Source organism: Eulemur rufifrons, chromosome 17 (assembly GCF_041146395.1).
Source record: "Eulemur rufifrons isolate Redbay chromosome 17, OSU_ERuf_1, whole genome shotgun sequence".
Taxonomy (NCBI): Eukaryota; Metazoa; Chordata; class Mammalia; order Primates; family Lemuridae; genus Eulemur; species Eulemur rufifrons.
Genome location: NC_090999.1, coordinates 23,214,393 through 23,239,753, shown reverse-complemented (window position 1 = coordinate 23,239,753; position 25,361 = coordinate 23,214,393). Strand labels below are relative to the sequence as shown.

The 25,361-nt window shown below is 42.9% G+C and overlaps 1 protein-coding gene across 4 annotated transcripts in view; it reads left to right on the top strand.

Moving 5' to 3' along the window:
• The window catches only part of AGXT2 (alanine--glyoxylate aminotransferase 2), a 36,429-nt gene extending 11,348 nt beyond the window's left edge, over positions 1-25,081 (top strand). For 2 of the 4 annotated variants that reach the window (XM_069492615.1, XM_069492614.1), the window contains exons 6-14: positions 2,012-2,105; positions 2,754-2,847; positions 8,199-8,299; positions 8,874-8,966; positions 12,000-12,132; positions 13,614-13,705; positions 15,218-15,367; positions 19,543-19,641; positions 23,648-25,079. In XM_069492615.1, the coding sequence (XP_069348716.1) occupies positions 2,012-2,105; positions 2,754-2,847; positions 8,199-8,299; positions 8,874-8,966; positions 12,000-12,132; positions 13,614-13,705; positions 15,218-15,367; positions 19,543-19,641; positions 23,648-23,755 (964 nt within the window). In that variant the 3' untranslated portion in view covers positions 23,756-25,079. Of the gene's footprint in view, positions 1-2,011; positions 2,106-2,753; positions 2,848-8,198; positions 8,300-8,873; positions 8,967-11,999; positions 12,133-13,613; positions 13,706-15,217; positions 15,368-17,681; positions 18,052-19,542; positions 19,642-23,647 lie in introns of those variants that run through there. The other 2 variants (XM_069492616.1, XM_069492617.1) reach the window with 2 other exon arrangements.
• The last annotated feature ends 280 nt before the right edge of the window (positions 25,082-25,361 follow it).

Sequence of the window (25,361 nt, the reverse complement as noted above, 5' to 3'; positions counted from 1 at the left end):
TTCAACTTCAGTAACATTGACTTATCCCAATCCTAAATGCGTGCCTTTAAATGGTAGCATGTAGGGGGAGAGGAGCTCTCCGAGAGATGTTTTCCTAACATTAAGTTTTAGGGCAGAATCAGTCAAATGAATTTTATGACTGGATAGCCCCATCCAAATTGGCCTGTCCAAGAGAGTGGGCCCTGACCGGCCACAAACAACTTGGAGTCCTTGTTACGTCATGGATCTTCCTATGGACTTCAGGAGGAGTCACATGACAATGTTTTAACCATGAAGATGTGGTAGGGACTACAGCATACGCCAAATGGCAAATGACTGCATCCACAGAGCATCGGGGCTCTGCCGTATGACACTGGCACATTTTAATTTCTGCTTTTGACAAGGAGCCATGTATTTATTCCATAGTGCCAGCTGCACCCATTTTTGGCCTTTTATTCTCTTTTAGTTCAGAGGATGCACGTATGGCCCTGTATATTTCTGCTTCTTTAGATGGCTTTTGAGAACTAATAATTTAATAGATTAACTATTAAGCCCTTGAAGGCTATATTAGCATTAAAAATATTAGAAAACTAAGAATTCTGCTCAAGTCGCCTCTCTTGGATAATTTTATACAGCACATATAAACGGACTCGTTTTATGTAAAAGACAAGAGTGACTTAGAGTAAAAGTTGATGGAATGAAGAAACAGCCCCATTTTTTAATCTGTCTGGCCATAGTTTCTGTCTAAATTCAAAATAAGATTTTATTTCATCCTTGCTATGGCACATCTAATACTACACATTCCATATCAAATGAACATGCAGTTACTACAGGTGTAAGTAAACATTTGCTATCAAAGAAATGTGGCAATAAAGAATCGTGATCGGCCGGGCGTGGTGGCTCATGCCTGTAATCCTAGCACTTTGGGAGGCCGAGGCAGGTGGATCGTTTGAGCTCAGGAGTTCAAGACCATCCTGAGCAAGAGCGAGACCCCGTCTTTACTAAAAATAGAAAGAAATTATATAGACAGCTAAAAATATATACATATGTGTATATATATATATGTGTGTATGTATATATATATATATATATGTATATATACATATATATATAAATTAGCCGGGCATGGTGGCACATGCCTGTAGTCCCAGCTACTCGGGAGGCTGAGGCAGGAGGATCACTTGAGCTCAGGAGTTTGAGGTTGCTGTAAGCTAGGCTGACGCCATGTCACTCACTCTAGCCTGGGCAACAGAGTGAGACTCTGTCTCAAAAAAAAAAAAAAAAAGAAATAGTGATCGATGTTTTGCCTAAATAACACTCCAGAATATGTAAGCCCAGATGAGTATTGATCTATTCGAAGCAGTCGTGGTATGACCGGCATTCAACACATGCTGTGTCTCCTCTTCCAAATTATATGACTATTCTTTTGAATAGTCTTTTTGAACAGTTCTAAATCCTTAAGGGTGATTTTGATTTGGAAAATTACCAAAAATCATTTGAAACCAAGACTGGTGAGTGATCAGGATAATTTATACCAAAGATAACTGTTTCAGGTTCAAAAGAAACAAAACCTATGTTTCTTATAATCCAAATAAGGTGGCTTGTGCGGCACTTGAGGAGTCCCTAAAGATGGTGAACAACAGCTGCATCATAGGAAAAGATATTTGGCTTCTCAAGGTGACTGCTTTGAAGACTAGTACTTGTTGAACATGTTATTTTTAACATGTTGCTAAAAGATGATTCTCATTACTTTAGAATAATGGGGTAGGGTGGATCCTAAGGTCAGAGTTCCTGGCCAGATGATCTCCAATTTCACAATGCAAATTTCACAGTTTCACAATTTCAAATCTATGATACCAGTAGAAAAGATAAATAAGTACATTCACCTGACATAGGCTTAGAAGAGTTTTTAGAAACCAGTAGAATTGAATGCCTTCATGAATTTTCCCATTTGTCCTACTCAGTGGTCCATAGGCCAGTGGTGAAAGAAGAATGAACTTAACCCCATCCTCCTGCTGTTTTTTCTCTGCAGAGGAGCATACCATGGATGCAGTCCTTACACACTTGGTTTGACAAACGTAGGGACCTTCAAGATGGAACTGCCCGGTGGGGTGGGGTGCCAATCAGTGAGTTTTGGATTTTTCTCCTGTTTCTTTAAAGTCTGCTGGGTACATGGAATTGATCAGGTTTTCCTGATATTAGGATTTAGAAAGTAACATACAGCCTGTCATTAATCAGAGGTTCAATTTGGCTCAATTAAATTGAAGACCATTTGGAGAAAATGTTTCTAGAAAAGGCTTCAGAGTCTGAGTAATAATTAATGATAGGGTTTTTAAAACTTATCTTGCTTTTAAATAAAACCAAGTAAAGTACAAAGTTCTGAGAACCTTGAATGCACAGAATTTCTGTAGAGTCATCATTGTACTCACCTTCTGTTCTCACTTGCTGTACCCAGGTTTCTAGCATCAGAATCAGATACCTAATTATTCTTCTTCTTTCAGATGCCCTTATCCACCAAACCCTTGAGCAAGTTGTTTCCGGGCTAATACCAAAATCAGTTTCCTTTGTACAGTGCCCAAATAACTGATTTCTAAGAAAAAAATTATCTCTTCAAAGCAGAATATTAGATTTGCATCCTAAGCAGGGGAAGGGAAGAGGGAGGAATCACGACACTAAATTAAGAAGCCCTCTTGACTTGATTGCTGCCATATGCTCCCACACATTGGCTGGCTTGTGTCCATATGTTACCAAACTCCTTCTTTTGTCATTTGCAGACAATGTGCCCAGATGTCTTTCGTGGCCCATGGGGTGGAAGCCACTGTCGAGATTCTCCAGTGCAAACAATTAGGAAATGCAGCTGTGCACCAGGTCTGACTGGGCGGGGAGGGAGGGACAGAGGGGGAGGTCAGAGACATCAGGAACATGGATAAAGGCAGAACCATCCCTGAGTGAACAATTGAATTTGAAAAAACAAGAAAAGGAAAAACCAAAGGAAGCAAAACTAGGAAGTAGCCAAGTGACCCCAGTTGAATCAACACTTCTCATCCCCGCTATCATTTCATTCTCAGACCAGCCTTCTGGCCACGCAGGAAAAGCATCTCAGGCTATCAGAGCTAAGCTAAAAAACAGACTATCATCTGGCATTTAATTAAAGGAGCTCAATTAGCGATAGCTCTGGTATCAATTTTATAAGAAAACAAGATGGGTGAGATTATTTACCAATTCCCAATGGAAAGAGGAAGGATGGAAACAAATACTTTTGGGAATCTCAAAACTCCAGTCAAAAAGTTCTCCAGGGACTCAGATAGCCAGCCAAATGACAGCGTCTGTCAAAACCAAAGGCCGCTGTTCCTGAAGGCTGCTGACAACTCTTGTGAAAGTTGTAAAGACATTTTCACAAGGAAACTTCTGTGTATGAGTCATGTTTTGTTTTGTTTTGGTTTGGTTCTTTTGCCTTCTTTACCTTTTCTTAACATAGGGAAGAGGAGGCACGAAAACGTCATCTGCTCCCCGCCAATCAGCAAGCCCTGCTGCAGATTTGTCATCACAACATAGCACCTTTTGAAAAGCTGCCCCTAAGTGGTTCTGAGGGAAAAAACTAAATGCTCCAGCCGAAAGATTTTTAATGGAATGGTATGAGTCACTGGGTTGAGAGGAGGAGTGCAAAATGGAAGTCTTAAAAATCAGCTCTGAAAGGAAGAAAATTCACAGTCTTAAAATTCAGATCAGATAATAGCAAAATGGAGGTAGAAAGATGAAAGACAAGCATTGGAACAAGACAAGCTGTCATAGTCATAGAATTTAAAACCAGAAGGAAGTTTAAAGCTATAATTCAAACCCTCCATTGTAAAAATGAGGAACCAACGTCCTCCTCGGGGATCAGAGGGCTAGGATTTGATCCCAGGTCTTCTGCCTCCAAAGCCAGTGCTCCCAATACCTAGGACGCCCTCCTTTACCCTGATGTGCCATCAGAATGAACTCAAGCTGAAAAGCGCCTCCTGCTCTGCTGGCCAGGATCGAGGAGATGCATGAGGTCGGAAGGTCTGGATTTCACGCCCAGCCCTGCCATGATTCAGCTATGAGCAAAAGCTCCACCTTATGCTTCTGTTTCCTCATTTGTAAAACAAAGATAGCAAGACCTGGCCCCCACAACCCCGTCTCAGCCCTTCATGAGATCAAGGCAGAGAGAGCTCTGTGCAGTGCAAGTCAGATAACAGCAACGCCCAGCAAAGCCAAATCTGAATATCATAACTGTATGGCATCAAGAACTCAAAGCACTTGAAGCCACCTCACAGGCCTCTGTCTGACTGCAAACCTCCAGCACAGGGTCTGGTAGACAAAAGCACTCAAGAGATGGTCATTCCCTTCCCTCCCTGCTATGTGCCCCTCTCCCTCCATCCTCTCTGCCTCCTCCCTCTTTGAGGACTTCTCCTCCACCTTAGACCAACTTGAAGATGCCAGAACCCCATGGTCATCTCTCTAGTGGCATCTGGAGCTAAATAGTAGTGACAGACGTACATTTCTGCTCCTCTGAACTGTTGTCTTTGGCATAGCTGAAGTCAACTGTTTTCTTAACTCACATCTTTAAGAGACAAGACTAGTTATCATATCTTTAAACAGAATTGAAATATTAAAAAGGACTCTTGCCTCCTCCAGTGCCTTTAGGACCTGAGAAATGTCCTTGCTGTAAAATGGGCAAATTCATATATGTTTACCCAAGCAGCCCAACATGTAAAGTGCTTTGAACACAGATGGTTCCTGTTCTCAGTTCCCCTTAGGGTCATTCACTTGGTGCACACAGTTACCAACCGTGGTAGGGGGATTTTTTTCCACCTCAGAATTATGTCACCACTCCCAGCATAGGCAGGGGGGCATTTTGTGAGTCTAGCAGAGATGCTTATGTGATAGATTTCGTTATCTTACTACATCCATCTCCCCAGGATTTTTTCTTCCCAGGCCCTGAATTTCAGGTATAACCCATGAAGAGATTCACTTCTCATCCCCTGCTGCCCCAAACCTATTACCAATCATGTCATTCTTTTCCTTTTGGAAAACAAAGTTTCTTTTTATTAAAAATTGTTGTTCTTTCTTGGTTCCTCAATCTGCTTAACTCTTTCTGCACAACCTGCTGAAATAAACTTTTCCACAGCCACTCTGTTGTATCCAGCAGAGCACCAGCTTTCCACCTACTTTGAGGTTGTCATGGAGACACCAATGCACCGTGTCTCTTCCGCAGAGGTGGCCTGACCCAGAGTTCTAGCAACCAGCCAGTGAAGCAGATGTGAAATCAGAGAAAAAGCTCATCACAGTAAATGGCCCTCTCCTTGCTGAACATGTGGACAGATGGGGAAAAAAATCATGAAAGGTCTAGCATAGGTTCAGACCTTTCTGTTTGGTTTTGCCCAAATTTAAAACATTGGGGTTGATTTTGTGTCACCCTTTGATTTCACTAGTTGCAAACGGGCCTGTTAAACTTCCAAATTATGTCTTTCGAACATGTCTGATCCATTCTTTGGGGTCATTTGGGGCTGTTTTCTCTTTCTTTCCTAATTAAAATAGGGAATTTCAATCTTCAGAGGCATAGATTTATTTGTCTACTATATTCTGCCCATCAAGACAACATAGGTGATGCTAAAAACATACTTTCTGGGTTTGATATGTTCGTTATCACTTTCTTTCTCATTCTCTCAACCCCCAACCTACAACTAACCACAGATATCAGGAATCTCTGTCAATCAAGTTTCCCCCAATGTCTTGAGTAACCTAAAAAGCTGTTTGGGGCTAGGTAGTGTTTTTTTCCATTTTTTAATGAAGAACTAAAGTATAAAATGTGTGTGTGCTTCAGTTTAGATGGTGATATTGCTGAAGGTTTCTATTCCCTATGTCTAGCCTCCAGGAGACGGGGTTAAATCCGTGTCTCTAGGCAAGTGTTGGGCAACTCTAGGCAAGATTCTCTAGGCAAGATGGCGACTCCCCTCCCAGACCACTTTCACTGGCATTGGGGCTGGGGCTTCCCATCCCAACCACGTCTTCCTCTGCATTCGTTCTGCTGTTCATGGGTGTGGGCTTAACTACAGAGACTGCGTGGTGCTGCTGAGAACCAAATTACAGGTGTGGATGAAAATTCTGAAGTCATATATGGCCATATATGGATGCTGTTGGCCTGGGACCTTGGGTATTCCGGAGTAGAAGCCTTCTTCACTCTTGCTGGTCCTGCTGCCTTGGTGGTTCCCACTTCCAATTTTGACACACATATGGAGGCTTCTGGAGCTTGGGCAAGCTTCCTGGGCGATCTGACCCCTCTTCTCTGGTCCTCTCCCATCCATAGGATTTCACACCTACCTGTCTGTATGGTGAGGCTTACGGCCAGTGAAACACCCATCAGCACTGGCAGGAATGTTTCCAGCATCTTTTAGCAGGATGGGAAGGTAAACATGGTTACTACTAAGACACTTGAACTGGACGGATAGCTGTTACTGGTAACACGACAGCCTGGGTTACCTCCGGCTGAAAACAACTAAAAATCATGAGTAAAATATGAAACGCATCCTCTCTAAAACATTGATACAAGACAGTAAGAATTCTCAGAAACGCAAAGAGGTTATTAGGGCACTGCAGCCAGTTGTGCCCTGAGGGCATTTGGTCAAACTGAGGACCCTTGAGCTGCAGTGTTTATGGCTCTGTGGAGGGCAGGGAAGAGATGACAAAGTCGAGAGCCCAGACAAAGCAAGGGAGCAGATAAGAAAGCCTACCCTGCCACAGTCTGGAACCCCCAAGGGGCCACACCTTCATTCATGGGTCAACTAGAACTAAACACGCCACCAAAAACAACCTGTCACAGGCCAATGGGTCTGCAAGGATTCGGGTGCCAAGTGGAGAGAAGAACATCTCTGGGAGGAATCACCACTGAAAATTTGAACTGCACGCTGGCCCTGCAAGGCTGCGCATTCTGAACTCACTGCCTCACGCTGGTAATTTGGTGGAATCTTAGACAGGTAACACTCCATGGGCCTGGGAGCTGCAGGTGCAAATATGCTCTGGAGGGACCTACCTCATTTAGGCCTTAAAGAAATCTCACAAATGAAATTCCAACGAAAATAAGCCACCCGTAGTCAAAAGTAATGAACAAACAAGGAAACAGAACTCCACAATCAAGAAAAAGACCCACAAGGATTTCCAACAATAGAATTATCAGATAGACTATAAAATGAACATGTTTAATACATTTAAAGAAAATCAACTATAAGCTTGAAAATAAATGCAGGGAATAAGGAACTATAAAGAATGGCATAGCAAGTTTCAAAAACAAATATATCTTCTAGTAATAAAAAATAATTGAAATTTAAAACTCAGCAGGTGCATTTATCAGCAGGTAGAAAAAAGAGAATTAATGTATTTACTATTAAAGACAGATCATTTGAATTAGGATACTTTATTCCGTTTCCTGATAGAAAAGACTTTCAAGTGAAATTGCTCCATGTCTCACACCAGCCACAATTTCTACTGGCTATTTCCCTCTTAATTCATTAAACATTTACTGAGCACCTACAACATACCAGACAGTTTGCTTGGCCACAGACATTCCAAAACCGAACAAGGCGTAGTTCCTGCCCACAAAAGCTCTCAGTTAAAGGGAGAAAGACATAAAAACAAGCACAGGACCAAGTTCCCAGGGCTGCAATGGATGGACGTTACTGGGCTCTAGCACATTCCTCTATAGTCTGAATCCTAATTCTTCTACAAACATATTTACTAACTCTAAAGATGGAGATACTTTGTAGCTTTAAAATTGCACATCAGATCAAATGGCAATAAAAGGTAATAATAGAGTTATTTTCAAATAGATTCAATTACTCCAATTACTTTTGAATGAAACCCACCAGTTTGAGAGAATGGGTATCCTTAGATGAAACATCTATCCATTCCAGACTCAATGACATTTTAGGGCATTTCTGCCCCAGATGGAAATGATTGAAGTGATTTGTTTATGCCTTTATGACTATCCTAATCTCCCTCCTTGAACCAAAGTACAAGTTTTCCGACAGAATGTTCCCCTTCAGAAATGCATATCCTTATCTCCTAGTTTACTGTATTCTGAGGTCTCTAATCAACTTACTCATCTTGTTTTCTATTCTTTTTTTTTTTTTTTTTTAATGCTTTTCCTCATGCTTCTGGGTGTCATTCTCACAGCTTCAAATGCTGTGGTTCTTTTTTTGCAGACTGCTGCCAAGCTAAAGACCAGTATATTGAACAGTTCAAAGATACTCTGAACACTTGTGTAGCCAAGTCACTTGCTGGGTTTTTTGCAGAACCAATTCAAGTAAGTACCTGAACCTTAAACAAAAATGAGCTGCATCTTCAATTAGCAGAGAGTTTTAATTCATGCATTCTAGATAATTCCAGATTAATTAAGTGTTCATTTCTGTGTTCTTCTACAAATTCAATTCATTCTTTTGGTCTCCTTGAAAAAACAAAAGGCCCTGATTTTCAACCTAACTTTAAAAAACCCTCCCTTCCATTCCCACGTGGACAAGATAGATAGATGAAACTATTGAATGCCTTAAATTCTTAAGAAAAGGAAACCCCAGCAATGTTTAGCTGCTTAACACTCACACTGTCAGGGGGAGTCTTTCTTTAATCTTAACCAAGTCCCCTTATTGTACTGTTTTCTAATCTCAGAAAAGAATAAATACTAGTATCCTTTTTCCAGAAGTCATGACATAAAAATAATGGGCCTTCTTTCACCCATAGTTGAAACTGTTCTGCAGACTGTTATTAAAATTACTAGTTTTACTATCATGACAATAATGATAATGACGCTTTTGTTTTTTAATATAATACTTTGAAAGGACTTGTGCTGTTATTATAGGTCTTCTTGGTTTGGTGTTTTGCAGGGTGTGAATGGAGTTGTCCAGTACCCAAAGGGTTTTCTGAAGGAAGCCTTCAAGCTGGTGCGAGAGAGGGGAGGCGTGTGCATTGCAGACGAAGTGAGTGTCCATGAAATGATGCGAGTTAGTGCAGGGGAACAGGAATTGGTACAGACCAAACCCTCTTCTGTATTCCAGGCAAAAAGCATCTAGTGTATGAATTCTGAAGTGTGGCTATAAATTAATGAAGCTTTTGCTAGTTGGCTGTTTGGTTAGTACATTAGCTGGTCAGCTTAACAAGTACATTAGAACTTAAATATCCAAACTGATGTCTAGCAAATAGGTTGCTAACAGGCACAGGTGATACTACCACTGCTCAACATATTTTTTAACTTCCTTTCGGGGGATTGCCTCAGGGACAGCTGAAAAGCCACGCAGAAAATTTAATCTCATAACCAAGTTTTCATCTTAATTTTTGCCAAAATTGTATTAGGTAATTGGAAGCATATACCTTTCTGACAAAGCTTGCCTGGAAATGATATTTTAAAAATAATAATAATAATTTGATCTCTAAAGTAGAGGAGTGCTACTATTGCCGTATTTAGAAATAGTTCTTTTTTTTTGTTTTTGAGACAGAGTCTCACTCTGTTGCCCGGGCTAGAGTGAGTGCCGTGGCGTCAGCCTAGCTCACAGCAACCTCACACTCTTGGGCTTAAGCAATCCTATTGCCTCAGCCTCCCGAGTAGCTGGGACTACAGGCATGCGCCACCATGCCCGGCTAATTTTTTTTTCTATATATATTTTAGTTGGCCAGAGAATTTCTTTCTATTTTTAGTAGAGACAGAGTCTTGCTCTTGCTCAGGCTGGTCTCGAACTCCTGACCTCGAGCGATCTACCCGCCTCGGCCTCCCAGAGTGCTAGGATTACAGGCGTGAGCCACTGTGCCGGGCCTGGAAATAGTTCTTAAAAAATTGTTAAATAGCTTGAGTTGAGGCAGTAGTGTTGAAATAAACACACAGTACCTCCCAAGGGGACTACTTTGAAGGGAATAAAATTCAATAGCTGTATGAGCTCTAGCGTATGTGTTTTTAAAAGAGGTCAATTTACTTATAATTACACCTTATATTAGAATGTATTAAAGAAAGCCTCTGTCTACTGAAAATAGCTATGGAGATCAAAAGACCAGTGGATGGTCACTGGGCCATAGAAATCTTCCTGGCTCACTGCTGGGTGACCTGTGATTATTGTACTGACGGGTGTTTAGACCCACCAGTGCTGTAGCCCAACCAGGTTCATTGCCCACTGCTCGAGAGGAAGCCAATACACTGACATGGCAGGGGCTACGGCAGAGAAAGAGTTCAATATCACAGGTGCCATGCGAGGAGATGGGAGGAAGTTCTCAAATCCATCTCCTTGAAAATTTGGAAGAAAGCGTTTTTAAAAATAGTTTGGTGGCAAAAGGCTAGGCAATTGGGTCTGCTAATTGGCTGAGTTCGGCGCAGAACCATAAGGGGTATAGAAATTGTCTTTGCTGAGTCGGTTCTTTGGGGGAGGTCACAATACCAGCTGAGTTGATTCCTCTGTGTGAGCCACCGGTCTGGGTGGGTCACCTGTTCCCCCAGAATGCAGGGCCTGGGAAATATCTCAAAAATTAGCCTTAGGTTTCGCAAGGATGATGCTATCCATGGGAGCAGTGAAGAGAGCTAAGAATCTTCATGACCATCAGCGATATGACTCCTGAGTAGTGAGCAATTATAGGAAAGCAAGCCAGGGAATAGTGGCTGCGTATATATACATTTCCCTTTCCACAGTTCCCACCTTGGGCCCCTCATTAATTTTATAAAGAGCCTGTATGTTTCCTGCCTGTTTCAGTCCTGCCATCTTTGCCTGAACAGTTTCCCTCAACTAAAAATTCCCCACAGCTGACGTTGAGCTGCCTGCTCAGCAGAAATTTTGCAGTTTCTTCACGCACAGCCAGGTCTCTGTTCTGCCCGGGGTGCACTTGACGCCCTGCCCGAGGTTCAGGCCAGCTTTTCCCCGACACATCCATCCTCCCGTCCCCAACCTGCCGGCAAACTAATCAAAGTCCTAGCTGAAGAAAATCAATCTGCCATTAAAAAAGAAGAAAAGTATATTCAGTCAGTTTAAAAGAAACTGAGATCCCGAAAGAGATCAAGGAGCCTTCTCCAAGCACAGAAATGTGTGTGGCCATGTCTGTGTGGCTCTATTCAGTTAGGCACTTCTGCCACTCCTTCACTCATTCGACAAACGCTCACTCCACGTCTACTTTGTGTCAGGCACTCTGCTAGGTGTCGTGGACAGACAGAAGAATGACACACGTACATTGTGATGACCGCCCATGGTGAAAGCTTCCAATGGCAACATGCCCAGAGTACCTCTCGAGGGAGCCCTACTAGCGCTGGGGAAAAACTTCCTAGACCAAATGATGACAAAGTCGTGTTTCAAAGGACAGAAGAAGTTAGTGAGACGAAGAAGCAGGAAGAGGGTCTTCTAGAGAAAGGGAACAACAGGCACACACACAAAAAAACCTAAGGTCAACTTTTAGTCCAAATCACCACAATTTCTAGATTAGAGAAGTTCAAGCCCAACTGGCTCGGCTGGGTCTTCCTTGCAACTCAGGGGTAACCTGTCACCCCTGGGAAGAGGATGACAGCTGTCTGGGCTGCGGCAAGTGCCCGGGCTCTCGCGACTGACAGCAGCTCCTGCTTCTTCCAGCCTGGGGCAGACCCAGCTTCTCCACTTTTCCGCCTTGCTGCCTTACACTTAGGGGATGCTTATTAAAGATTGTTAATCATAACAATCCCTTTCGCATGCTTTATTTATATGACCCTCACAGAGCCCTGGAATGTATTGTTATTAGTATTTCTACTTAACAGGTGGCGTTAACAGAGGTTTAGAGGATTTAAGAAACAATGCCGGAATCACACAAAGCTAGTAAATGGCTTTTGATGCCTAAAAGCTCAGAGGAAGCGCTTTGTTTGTGATACTACAGGATGACGAGGATGATGGCTGACGATGACGATGTTGAGGAAGAGGAGGAGGAGGAAGAGGAAAAGGAGGACAGAGAAGAGAACAGAGAGAAAACAGCATTTCTTGAAAGGTTTCCAATGGTTTTGAATTTGTTTTCATCAGGTACAGACAGGATTTGGAAGGCTGGGTTCTCATTTCTGGGGCTTCCAAACCCATGACGTCCTGCCTGACATTGTCACCATGGCTAAAGGGATGGGGAATGGCTTTCCCATGGCAGCAGTTGTCACCACTCCAGGTAAGACCTGTGGGCAGTTTGTGTTTGCTTCTGGGCCTCTTGCATTGGCTGTGGCATAAAATACATGTGCTGGAACTTTTATGGGTTAGAGACAGTGACGGGAACTACACGATCATTTCCCAAGCAAATAAAAAAGAGAAACAGCCTGTCTGCCAGATTGTGGAACAGATCGAAGAAAGCCAGCCCTTTCTGATCTTGCTGTAGGGCAGACTACTTCTCCCATCCCCACAACGAAAGGCAGGGCTCCACCACACGGATTGAGGTATAGGAAAATATAGTCCAAAACCAACCCTGAAACTTCGAAGGGAATCGTATTCTTGAAAAAGACTTGCTTGGTCTTGCCGAACCAATAAGCTATAGATTCAAGGTTCCCAGTGACAGATTTCTCATCAACAAAACAGCCAAATACAGTAATACTTCACTGATCCGGATCATTCTATGAAATGAACATTAGAATTAACTGTCTTTTCCATTTTAGTGAGATTTGACAGAAAGTGATTTTTTACGAACCATTTATTTTTGAAAATCTTTAAATTATTTCATTTGTTTTTCCCACCAATACTAAGCACACCACAGAGGTCTAATTAAGTACCTTGTAGATATCTCAGTGTTTTTATTGAATGAATAAAGGTACAAAAAAGTGGATGAAAAAGTGAAGTATAATGAACTGAACATGTACTGACCCTGAAACAATCCAGAAATTATGTAACTAAATCCTTGATATGAGATTGTTTTCTTGACATTTCCTTTTCAGTCTGGAGTAGAACTCAGAAAAAAAAAGGTTTAGCTAATGGAAGGTTCTACGTAAATTTCCATAAATCAAAATTTAAGGTATTTCTCAATTCATACAACACATTAAAGATTTTTTTTCTCAATTAGTAGGAAAGAGGAAACACATTAAAGATTTTATCAAACTTCTCATCAAGTAAATAAGCTATTTTTCCTTGTCCACGGTAGTCAGCTCAGGCTGCCAAAACAAGACACCACAGATTGGGTGGCCTAAACAATACACACATATTTTCTGACAGTTCTGGGGCTGGAAGTCTGAGATCGAGGTGCCAGCAGGGTTGGTTTCTGGCGAGACCTCTCCTGCGGGCTTGCAGATGGCCACCTTCTCGCTGTGGCCTTTCCTCTGTGTGCATGGGGGTGGGGGGAAGGGAGAGCTTTGATGTCTCTTCCATCTCTTGCTCTTCTGACAAGGAGACCAGTCCTACTGGATTAGGGCCCCACACTTATGACCTCATTTAACCTTAATTACCTCCTTAAAGGCACTATCTCCAATACGGTCACATTCAGGGTTAGGGTTTCAACATACACATTTCAAGGAGACAACTCAGTCCATAATATCCACTATCAGGTGAGTGAAGAATGAATTGGATATAATGTCATATACAACACGTAAGCGTGACCCAAATGGTGTGAGGAGAGATTCTGGATAGGAATGCGTCACTCTTTACCCACCTTGATTTTTCTCCCCCTAGAGATTGCCAAGTCTTTGGCTAAACGTCTTCTTCACTTCAACACCTTTGGAGGGAACCCCATGGCCTGTGCCATTGGATCTGCGGTGCTTGAGGTTGGTTCCAGCAGCCACATTTACATCACTCATTTCACAAAATGACTATTCCAAAACCACACCCACGTTATCACATTGCATTATTAAAGTGGAAAGTTAATTAGTGATGCATCCATTTAACTTAGGTTTCCAGTTACTATTCTGCCTTCCCTCTTTTGGAAGATCTACTTTGAATACTTGAAGTATTGAGTAAGAAAAAATATATAATAAACCTGACATGTAAAGGAAATACAAGAATTCCCCTAGCCAGATGGTAGCACTTGAATTTCTTTGTTATCTACTGTCTTTGTTTTTTGCTTAATTTTGGCCCTGTCTTGTGTGTTTTTTCTTCCTTCCTTTTGTTGTACTATCAGAAATTGAATAACTAAGAAGAGACTGGGTTCTATCTGATTACAACAAGGTAATTCAGCTATCGTGAGCAATTGTTCGGCCCTACTACATTGATTTAGCCTGGGGTCTCATCTGTTGAAAAAGATTTTTTTTAATGCTCATATGCATAATAGCATTTGCTTATGTAAGTATAACATATTTATGAAAGAATGTCCTAGAAATTAATAGCAGTGGTTGTTTGTGGGGAGGAAAACTTGGTGTCTGGGGGACTAAGTTCAGCAGGAGTCATTCTGCTGTGTACACTTTTATACTTGCTGATGTTTGAACCATGAACATGATTTATTTATTCAAAAAAATTAAATGTGAAAGTATTTTTAAATAAAGATAAATAAGTAAAAGCTGCCCTTGCTAATTAGTTACCTCCAAATATGATCAAATCATAAGATGAGAAAGTGTGGGTGGGAATGTGTCATTTATTTCATTTTGTAGACATTGCCAACTTTCTTTTAAGTGCTGGGTCACCTCAACCAATTTAGAAGGTAGAGAAGATTTAGGTGAACAAATAGGTCTTAAAAACATCAAGGTTTGCCTGGGGTCAGGCAATTATTAGCAGCTAAATATAAATGTAGTCTATTTTATGTGTCTTGTCAAGAATCACAAATGTTTGCTGTGAATCGAACTCAGATGAAAATCTTTTTATATCTTCAGGTTCTTGGGCTCTGGGCTCAGCTAAAGAGGCCAGGCCCCAAACTGGGGTGCTAGGGCTATGACCGCCTCTGTCTTGGCTCCAGTAGGGAAAGCACCTGTGAAGTTTTGTTCCTCAGAGAATTCATCTTACTCATGCTGTATTCCAGTTCTCAGCAAAACCTGGCAGTAGTGGACCTCAGATTACAGCGTCTATATTGCCAAGTGCATGGAGACACACCTTTTACTCTTTCCTAAATTCTTACCCACCCCTGTCGGTGAGGGACCTAGGGGCAGGGGGAATCCCCTGTACTAGGACTTTTCTTCTCCTTACAACAAATCTTTTCATAGTCCATGGTGAGGCCACACTAGACTTTGTCCTGGGTTCTGTTTGGTGAAGGTACCGTAAATAAGGTCATGTACAGTTACCTCCCCACACTTGTCAGTCAATCTTAGAACTTTGGCCATGTAAGGTCATCTGAGGCTTTCTCTCAACAGGTGATTAAAGAAGAAAATCTACAGGAAAACAGTCAAGAAGTTGGTACCTACATGTTACTGAAGTTTGCTAAGCTGCGGGATGAGTTCGAAATCGTTGGAGACGTCCGAGGCAAAGGCCTCATGATAGGGCTGGAAATGGTGCAGGATAAGGTAGGTTCTGATCTGCCGCTCCCTCTGCAGCTGCCTGGGGCCAGCCAGGATTAAAGAAGGAAGCATCAGCTGAAAGCTCACTTCATTCATTCTCCGGGAGAGCATGCACAGCCAGCAAGATTCTGCAAAGCCCCTTAGAGACGAGTAGAGAATGTTGAGTAGGACCAAAATGCTGGCAAATTGTCAAGGATTCTAAAAGGGTGAGGGAGAACATTTGAAAAAGAGAGATGCTATTATCCTTGCCAGACGAGGCAAAGAGCCTAGGCAATGATGAAATACTTAGAAATATGGGAAAGAGAGGAAGTTATCTGGGGAGGGACAGGTGGAAATAAGGAGAAAGGGCTGGAAGAAGGTTGTGATGAAGATTTGGGGTGAGGATGTTCAAGATATATTGGGTGTTGTGTTTGTTTGCATGCTTGCTTGCTTGCGTGTGAGTGGATTTCAATCTCCGAAGTAACCAGGGAAGAATATTGCCCACTGAGACCTCAAACTCCACATGACAACATTGAGCTTAGCATTTTCTCCAAAACCAGCTGTTCCTCCCAAGATCATCACTTCTGTTTCTCACCCTCCAACATTCTCGCAGCTACACAGCCTAATACCACACAACAATCTGTGACTGCTCCTCTTCCCTTATGTCTGATGGCGAGTCTTATTGATCCCTTCTCTGCCGTGTCTCCAAATCCTTCCCTTTGTTTCTGCTGCTGCCCCTAAAATCCATGCGAGTAGCAAATAGTTCCTGGACTCCATAAAAACAAAGCCTGAGGAGAGCAGCAGCAGGAGGATCTTGGTGTGGGGACGCAGCCAGACTAAGCTCGAAGCCCTTACTCTTGTCCACAGGGATCCCGCTTTCCTGGAGTGATCGGTTGCTATTTGCTCTTACCACACCATCCCCCTTGAGAAGGATTGCTGCTCTATTCTTCTAATACACAGACCAGACATGAACATAAGACTCTTTCATTAATACCACATGGCGGAGCCAGTACAAAGCTGGAATGTTTAAATAAGATTTGAAAACCAAGGGAAAATAAAGAGTAATATGAGACTAGGGCCTCCAGCTCACAAGTCATAATGTGCTCACCTTAAGCTTGTAGCCTAGTACAGGGGTTGTCGTAAGGCTCCAAAGAGTCCATCCTAGTCTTCACCCCAGGACCTCCCTCAAAGATATCACTACTCATCAAAGTCTAGGCCGAGAGAGGAGCACCCCATGAGAGAGGAGGAGTTCCTCCCTCTCCCCTATTCCAAACCCAGCATCTGTGTGCTCAAATTCATATGAACAAAGATGTTCATCAGAACTTTATTTGTCATAGTAAAACACCAGAATCTTCCCAAATGGCCACTGATGCAGAACAAGCTAAATTATGGTGCATCCCTACTGCAATGGCGTCGATATGTATTTGGCATGCAAAGATGTGCAAGCTATACTGTGGAAAAATAAAACAGGCTATAAAGTAGTATCTATACAAGGAGCTCTTTTTCTCTTTGCTCTGCCACTTGTTAGTTATAAGCACAGGCTCTGCAGGCAGACCACCCAGATTTAAATTCCAGCTCCTCCACCCGCTAATTCTACTCACTGTTCCCTCAATGCCATTCACTGTCCTACATGCAAATGACACCCAAGATTTTCTTCAAGCACGGAACACAGTACTGTCCTCTCTGGCTCTGCCTATGAACGTCCTGGTCTTTTTTAAGCTCCGGTGCTTCATTGTACCCCCTCCTTAATGCTTGCCTTTGCTTCTCCCCCATCCAAGGCTCCACCCTTCAGAGAAGCCCTCTGGTGCTCAGTGTCTAAGGAGTTCTCTTGAAAAGATCTTTTCCACTATCTTAGTCCATTTAGGCTGCTATAAAAAAGTTCCATAGACTGGGTATCTTAAAAACAATAAAAATTTATTTCTCATAGTCCTGGAGGCAAGGCAGTCCAACGTCAAGGTAGGGGCAGAGTCGGTGTCTGATGAGGGCCCACTTCCTGGTTCATAGACTGTGCCTTCTTGCTGTGTCCTCACATGGAGAAAGGGGCAGGGGAGCTCTTGGGGTTTCTTTTATAAAGGCACTAATCCCATACTTGAGGGCTCCACTTTCATGACCTCATCACCTCCCATAGGCCCCACCTCCATTACCATTGCATTAAGGGTTACGTTTCAACATATGAATTTTGGGGATAGAGGGAACACAAACATCCAGTCTGTGGCGTCCACCACAGACTCTTGACTCAGTTTTTATGTGTAAATATCTTATTTTCCCAAATAAATTGTACACTTTTGAGGCCAGGAAACATACATGTGGTAAGTGCTTTATGCTTGTTGATTGATTTCAGGCCCCTGCAACACTTAGACCACATTCATGTAATTATAACAGCTGAGAACTTTGCTACAGTGCCATTCAACATAATCCAAGATAAATTCTCCTGTACTCTGTTGGTGAGGAGCTACAGCCCTTTGGACAGCAATTTGTCTGAATCTATCAAAATTTTAAATGTCTATGCATTTTGATTTGGCTATTCCATTTCTAGAAATGTGTCCTAAAGAAATACAAAAATGTGTGAAGATATATATATATATACGTAACAAGGATGTTTGTAGCATTGTTTATAATCATGAAAAATTGGAAACAACCTAAGTGCCCAACCATAGGAGATTGAACAAATTACCGCAATGAAATACTATGTAAACTTAAGAAAGATAGGTCCAAATATACTGACAAAGAATGATATCCAAAGTATACTGTAAATTATTAAAAGAAAATTGGAGAACATTATAAAACATGACTTATTTTTTGAAAACATGCATACAGATGTATTTGCATGCATAGAAAAAGTGTCCGGTTCACACCAAATTGTTGATGGGAGGTGTCCCTGGGAGGAGGATGGGGGAGGGGACATTTTCTGTTTTTACTATATGCACTGCTGTATCATTTGAATTTGTTTCTGATAATCTTGCCCTACTTTTATAACTTTTTAAATGCAGATTCACCAAAAAAAGCAAAAACCAAAAAGGATAAACACAAAACCACATTATACACCCAACAAGAAGTCTAATTACCAACGTGACCGCTTCGTTATCAAGCCGTTGGGACACAGGCCTCAGCAGGCTGCCCTATAGCTTTGCCTCGTTAGAGTTTCTGACCCTGCTTTCTCTGAGGAATAAATACACAATGTTTAATTAGTCACAGCAGTCCAAGCCAGGGAGGGATAACTAGGCAAGAGAGCAAGAAGGGTGCTGGCCCAGGCCAGGTTGGGGTGAGGCCAAACTCCACCTATCTGGAGCTGTCACGTTGGGGAAGGCCCCACCAACCCAACTTCCCCTCAGGAAACCTTTCCAGGGGCCCTGGCCATTGCTGACCTCCGGTCCCTGGAATCATATTTAACTTCTTCACAGTTCTCAGAGTTTAGCCCTAAATTATTTGTCTTCCCTCTCCAATAGATGAAAATCTTGGGGCAAGCAAGCATGTGTGATGGCATTTGGGGGCCAATGAGAAGATCCTAGTCTTTCCCCCTTCCAGGTCCTCTGTGATCCAGTAATCTGAAAGTTTGAACATTATTTGCTTTATCTTAAAGCTTTAAGACAGACAACAGTGCAAACATCTCTGGGAGGTCCAGTCTTATTCTATTCTCAGACCCTGACACCTGATAAGAAATGGAAGATTTGGGGAAAGCGTTGAGCCAGGGGTTGGTGGGGAGGAGGAAACGGGTGCCAAAGCCCAGAGGGAGGTGGGCAGGAAGCAGTGAGGATGGTACTGCCACTGGGCACACCGGAGGGAGGGCCCTTGTGCAACTTCTGAGCCATTTCCTGGACTTTGAAAGGAACTCTATTTACATGGGCAGAACAAAGAGAACAGTCAAGGAGAATTTCCACATAAATAAAACAGACTCCAAATTCAGTTATTGAGGAACCAAACTCCCAAGGCGCCTATTAGCAAAACCAAGATTTACTGCCTATCTGCATGAAACTTCATTTTGTCTTTGGGGATTTCGGATGAATTAGAAAAAAAAACAAATATTTTTAATAACACCCTCCAAAACTCTAGTTCAGCAATTAACAGCTTTATTTAATTATGGCAGGGGGAGGGAGGAGAGATGAAAGAAGGGCATTCATTACTTGAAGGTTTTCCCCCCTTAGAAATAAAGCCTTTACCCATTCAAACACCAAACAGAAAACATTTTAAACATATATTTACAGGTGAGCCGCAAGCCTCTTCCCCGTGAAGAATTAAATCAAATCCATGAGGACTGCAAACGCCTGGGGCTCTTAGTTGGCAGAGGCGGCATCTCTTCTCAGGTAAGAAGGTTGGTCTTTACTCATCCCTTTAGGCAGGCGTCTCCCCATGTCCCAACGCTGGTCGCTTTTCTTCACGACAGCACTGGGGGGCGCAGCCGCACTTCCTCTCGGGCTGATGCTCAGGTATAGTTTAAGGGGGGCAGTGGAGCCATAGGGCCACTAGGGGGCGCAGTGGTAAATGGTTTGGTAATCGCGACTCGGGGGAAGATACCGGGACACACACAAGTACAGCCAAACCAGACGATTGACGGTATGCATGATAATAGATTCATGGCAGTCATGCGGTAAATAACCTGCCTCATATATAATTAATTCTAACTCCCGTTAAAGCAATCTTAGCCGCTCTCAGCTCAGCCCTGGGCTCTGATTTCGGGACCTTGCTAAGCCTCAGTGGCACCCATGACAGGAAGCAACCTAACGGCGCTGTCAGGCGCAGGCGACGCCTGCCAGCAAGGTGGGGGACCACCCTGGGCATGGTGTTTAATGCAGAACTCAAAATCAGCAGCTCCCAGCGTCCTTCACGCTCAGGCTGGGAGATGCGGAGACTGAACTCCCTGCTCCCTCCCTGGAAAAGCCGAGCCGGCTCCGCAGTCAGGACCCCGGTGTCCTCTGCGCTCGGGCGTGGGCTGCTGCTGTGAGCGGACCGATCAGCCCCAGATCCCTCGCACCAACAGGCCCCTCGCCAGGGACCGCCTCCAAGGCAGAGATTTAAGAGTGGAGGTAACTTCTGCTCCTTCCTAATTTGTTCTTGTCCTTAATCATCTTTCCTTCCCGTTTTAAACGTTCCTCTTTCCTCCCAGTTTCCTGGCTCCATTCCTGTTTCTCAGGATTTCAGTGAACACCTCATACTTCTCAGAGAAAATTGAAGCTATCAGGAAAGATCTCTATATAAACTCACCTGCCTTCCTATCTATTCTTACCTCCTCTGTTAATCCCTTCGGCTGCTATAACAAAATACTACACACTTGGTGGCTTATAAACAACAGAACTTTATTTCTCACAGTTCTGGAAGCTGGGAAGTCCAAGATCAAGGCACCAGCAGAGCTGGTGTCTGGTGAGGGCCTGCTTCCTACACGGCCATCTTTCTGCCGTGACCTCACATGGCAGAAGGGGCCAGAGAGCTCTCTGGGGCCTTCACTAATCTCCATATGAGCTCTGCCCTCATGACCTAAAAAAAGACGCACCTAGAGGTTAGTTAAGCAGCAGAACCAGGATCCAAACTCAGGCGGTCTGATTTCTAAATCTGTCCTCTGAGGAGGATAAACCCAAGGGGACAAGACTGGAGGCAGGGAGGCTGGGTGGGGGCTGAGGATGCTGTTTGCACGTGAGCAGTGGTAGTAGGGGTAAAGGAGACCTTCTGAGGACAATCCTGGGAGTAAAATGCACAAAACCTGGATATGAAAAATGAGAGTCAAGGATGAAACCCTCGTGTCTAACTTGGTTTAGGGAGCACAAGAATGAGTTCAGCTTTGTTTGAGCATGCGCCATTTGAGGTATTTATGAACATCTGGTTCTATCTATAGATGCTCCTTGACTTATGGGGTTACATACTGATAAGTCCATCCCAAGTTGGAAATATCCTAAGTCAAAATGCACTTAATATCCCTAATCTACTGAACATTGTAGCATAGCCAAGCCTATCTTAAATGTGCTCAGAACACTTAAATTAGCCTACAGTTGGGCAAAATCTGTCAAGGAAATTATTTTTTATAATAAAGTGTTGACTATCTTGTGTCATTTATTGAATATTGTATTGAAAGTGAAAAACAGAATGGTTGTATTGATACTCAACACATGGTTTCTACTGAATGTTCATTACTGTCCCGCCATTGTAAAGTCAAAAAATCTTAAGTCAGAAACCATCTACACAAATCTGTAGCTCAAAGGACAGGGCATAGGTGAACATTGGTGTGAGGTTCATCAGCACATGAGGAAATCTCCTGGGAAGTCTCCTGTCTAGCTGAGAATTGCAGTGAGATGAGGATAGAAACTGGCATAACACCTACAATCAAAGGGCAGGAGAAGGAAAAGGTGCCCGGGTGGAGACAGATGGGGCAGGCAGGTATGAGTGGAGTAAGAAGACTGTGGAGTCATGGAAGCAAGAGAGTGGAGACATTCAGAAGAGGAAGGGTCCTAAGTGTCAAGGGCAGCAGAGAAGACTGGGAAGGATGAGGGTTGAAAGATGCCCAGTGGATTCTGCACTTAGCAGTCAACTTTTCTAGAGTGGCATCAGAGGCTGGGAGGGGCAGACACCAGACTGCCATGGGTTGAGATGTGAATAGGGGGAGGGCAGAGTGAGAAATAATGGCCAATAAGCATCAACCAGTCTTTTTAGTAAGTGTGGCTACAAGTAGGAGGATAGGTAGCATTATAGGGTAGCTAGAGGGAACCCGGGAATCAACACAGATTTGTATTTGCTGTGGTTTGGACTGGGGTTATGGGATCTTTACACCTGCTTATTTAAAGGCTGAGGGGAAGTTGAAGAGAAGTTGACGATGCAAGAGAACGCAGGCATGTTTCCTGGCGTGAAGGTGATAGGAGTATCCAAGGTCAAGGGCAGGAGTGGACAGTGTAGGGTTGAAGAGTAAAGACTTCTCATTCTCTGAACCTTCAGGAAAAGATATAAAAATGGATGTGAGAGCAAACAAGTTTATAGAAAGATCTTTCCTGACAGCTTCAATTTTCTCTGAGAAGGATGAAGCATGATCATCTATGAAATACAGTGAGAGGCGTAGGAGTTGAGCAAGGAAATTGAGAAGCATAATAAAGGTTTAGAATGAGAAAGGAAGCTAACAGAGGACAAGAAAAATTAAGGGGACCAGCAGAAGTTTAAGACCCTGAATATCTAGTCATGTCAGCCAGCACAGCTGTGTGATTTTCTCTAATACTTCTCAGCCACCTGGATTGGAGCAAAGTGGTTCAATTCTAGTATTGATCAGTGCTGGGACTTGGCCATGTGGGTGCAACAGCAGAAAGGTGGATGCAATAAAAATGAGGGGGCGGATAAGAAACTAGTTCAGTTAACTATATGCTCCAAGCTGGGGAGGAAAAGAAGGGAGAGATCTGAGTCAGACAATAGACCTGAAGACAATGGTGGAATGAGGAAATTAAAGTATTCATGAAAAAGGTGGATGTGGTGGGAATCAGAAATTGGGATCTTCGTGGTAAAGAGGAATGTCTTGGTCTGTTTGTGTTGCTATAAAAGAATACCTGAGGCTGGGTAATTTATAAAGAAAAGTGGTTTACTTGACTCACAGTTCTGCAGCCTATACAAGAATCATGGCACTGGCACCTGCTTCTGGTGAGGGCTTCAGGCTGCTTCTAGTCATGGTGGAAGGAAAAGGGGAGCTGACGTGTGTGGAGGTCACATGGCAAGAGAGTGGAAGCAAGAAAGAAGGGGGGCGAGTTGCCAGGGTCTTTTTAATGCCCAGCTCTTGTGGGAACTAACAGAGTGAGAATTCACTCATTACCCCAAGGACTGCACTAAGCCATTTATGAGTGATCTGCCCCCCCAACCCAAACACCTCTAATTAGGCCCCACCTCCAACACTGGGGTTCAAATTTCAACATGAGGTTTGGAAAGTCAAATATCCAAACTAGAGCAAGGAGGCTCATGATGTTGGCTGTATTAATGGATGACTTATGGCAATCAAGAAAGTGAGAGGCGAGTTTGTTGGGTTGCACACATGGACATGGAGGTCACCCTTGGTGATGGCAGAAACAGAGTGTAAAGAGGGCCTGTGACTTCAGTGAAGGTAGTAGAAGGATGAGGAAGTAAACAGATGATGGAAAGGAAAGGGACAGAGCCAGATGGTACAAGGACTTGTCTGGAGATTGGAGGATGAATGGCCTGGAAACAGCACTGGGAAGGGAGGAAGAGCCAATCCAATGAAAGGAATATAAGAAATGTCATAAAACAAGGTTCAGGATTCTTAGTGTAGTGTATTTCCTCAAAGTCAGTTGATTCTCTGTTGATTCATTGCTCTATTTTCCTTTGTCTCCTCAGACATTTCGCGTTGCTCCCCCAATGTGTATCACTAAACCAGAAGTTGACTTTGCAGTAGAAGTATTTCGTTCTGCCTTAATCCAACACATGGAGAGAAGAGCTAAGTAAAATTTTTAGAAACAAAAAACCACAAGCCTCAAAAACTTACCACTTATGTTCAATGGTGAATTCGAGGATTTCAGCACTGGTATTTAGAGGATACCTACAGCTCTCCCCAGTAATTCTGAAAGAAATGGTTGACTACCTACCAGCCATATTTGTTAACAGAGCCCTATTATCTTGAGAACTTCATCCTTCAGGGAAAGGATCTCTATGCCTAGCTCAGAGACTAAATCCTATTTAGTTTAGATTAGTTATGGTAATCTCATTCCCCATCAGTGATTGGTTGAGCATGGTTGTTGGAATATAGAATTAAGAGACATGGAAAGTTTCAGGAGTTTTGCAGGGCTTTGCCTTGAAGGAATCTGTGAGTGTGTTAGTTCACAGACCAGAAGCTGCTTAGCAACAAGGCGAGGCAGATCACTGATCAGAGGCACCGGCAAGGCAACACCTGTCTCGAGACCTGCAGGCCAGTGCCTGAAGCTTGTGCAAGGCAGAGCATGGGTCACAGGTTAAGGACTGATCAAAGAATGCCAGCCCAGCAGACACCTGCAGCTAAAACAAATTAACCTCAAAGACAGTTCCTGCTTCACTCCTGACCACATGTCTCAGTTAATGAGAAACTAGATAAATATATAGTCTCTATATTTCAGTTTTATCTTTTCTGCTACTTGGCAATTTTATCTTTAACTTGTATACTCAGCTAAGTCTATTCTTAACTTAGGGCTTAAGAAGTTTATCTTAGAAAAATTTTGTAACTGTTCATGTAGATAGAATTAATTAAGGGATCTCTAGAACACTTTGTGGAGCCTCGAAACCTAAACGAACAATCTGTACATATAATTACTGTACCAATAAATACTGATGCGGGATTTCACTTAGGGCTTCCTGGCTTATGGGAATGCTGGAGGACCCCTGACTCCCCCATCACTTTAAACTACACTTTGTCTCTGTTTCTATTATTTCCAAATCTCTTGTGACGATCCTGCCTAGGACCTGTTTTGCTGGGAGAGTAGCTAACCCCTAGCACATGATCTTGTGACATTATTTTTGTCTAGTGAATGCTGAAGGAAAATGTTTTGGTGGAAGTGCCCTCAGGGAAAGATTTCTTCACCCTTTACTCTTCAGCTCAGGAAGAGATGTCTTCTTCGTGCACTGAAAACATATGTCATGATCAGATTCCTGGAACCATGTCAGCCATCTTGGCACCATGAGGATAAAGCCTCTTTGCTGAGGTTGGAAGATCGATGGAAGCTGAGTGCTTAGTGATATTAATGAACCACTGACTTAAGCAATCCTGGAGCCACTCTACCTTGGGGCTTCTTATTATATGCATAATAAATTCATTGTGTTGCATAAGCCTTTTTGGTTTTCCCTTATTGCAGCCAAAAGCATCCTGAGAAATGGCATAGAAAATATTCCAAAGAGACAACTTCCCCCTCTCCTTTAACTCCCTTAAAACGTCTATCAGAGTCTTCTTTTCTTCTCCATTCTCACTGCTGTCACCCTACCCTGATCTAAACCCTTACTCCTTTTGCAATAGACTCCAAGACCAGAATTTCCCAAACTTTAGTCATTAGAAAACACATTTATAGATGTGTACCACTGGTCTTAG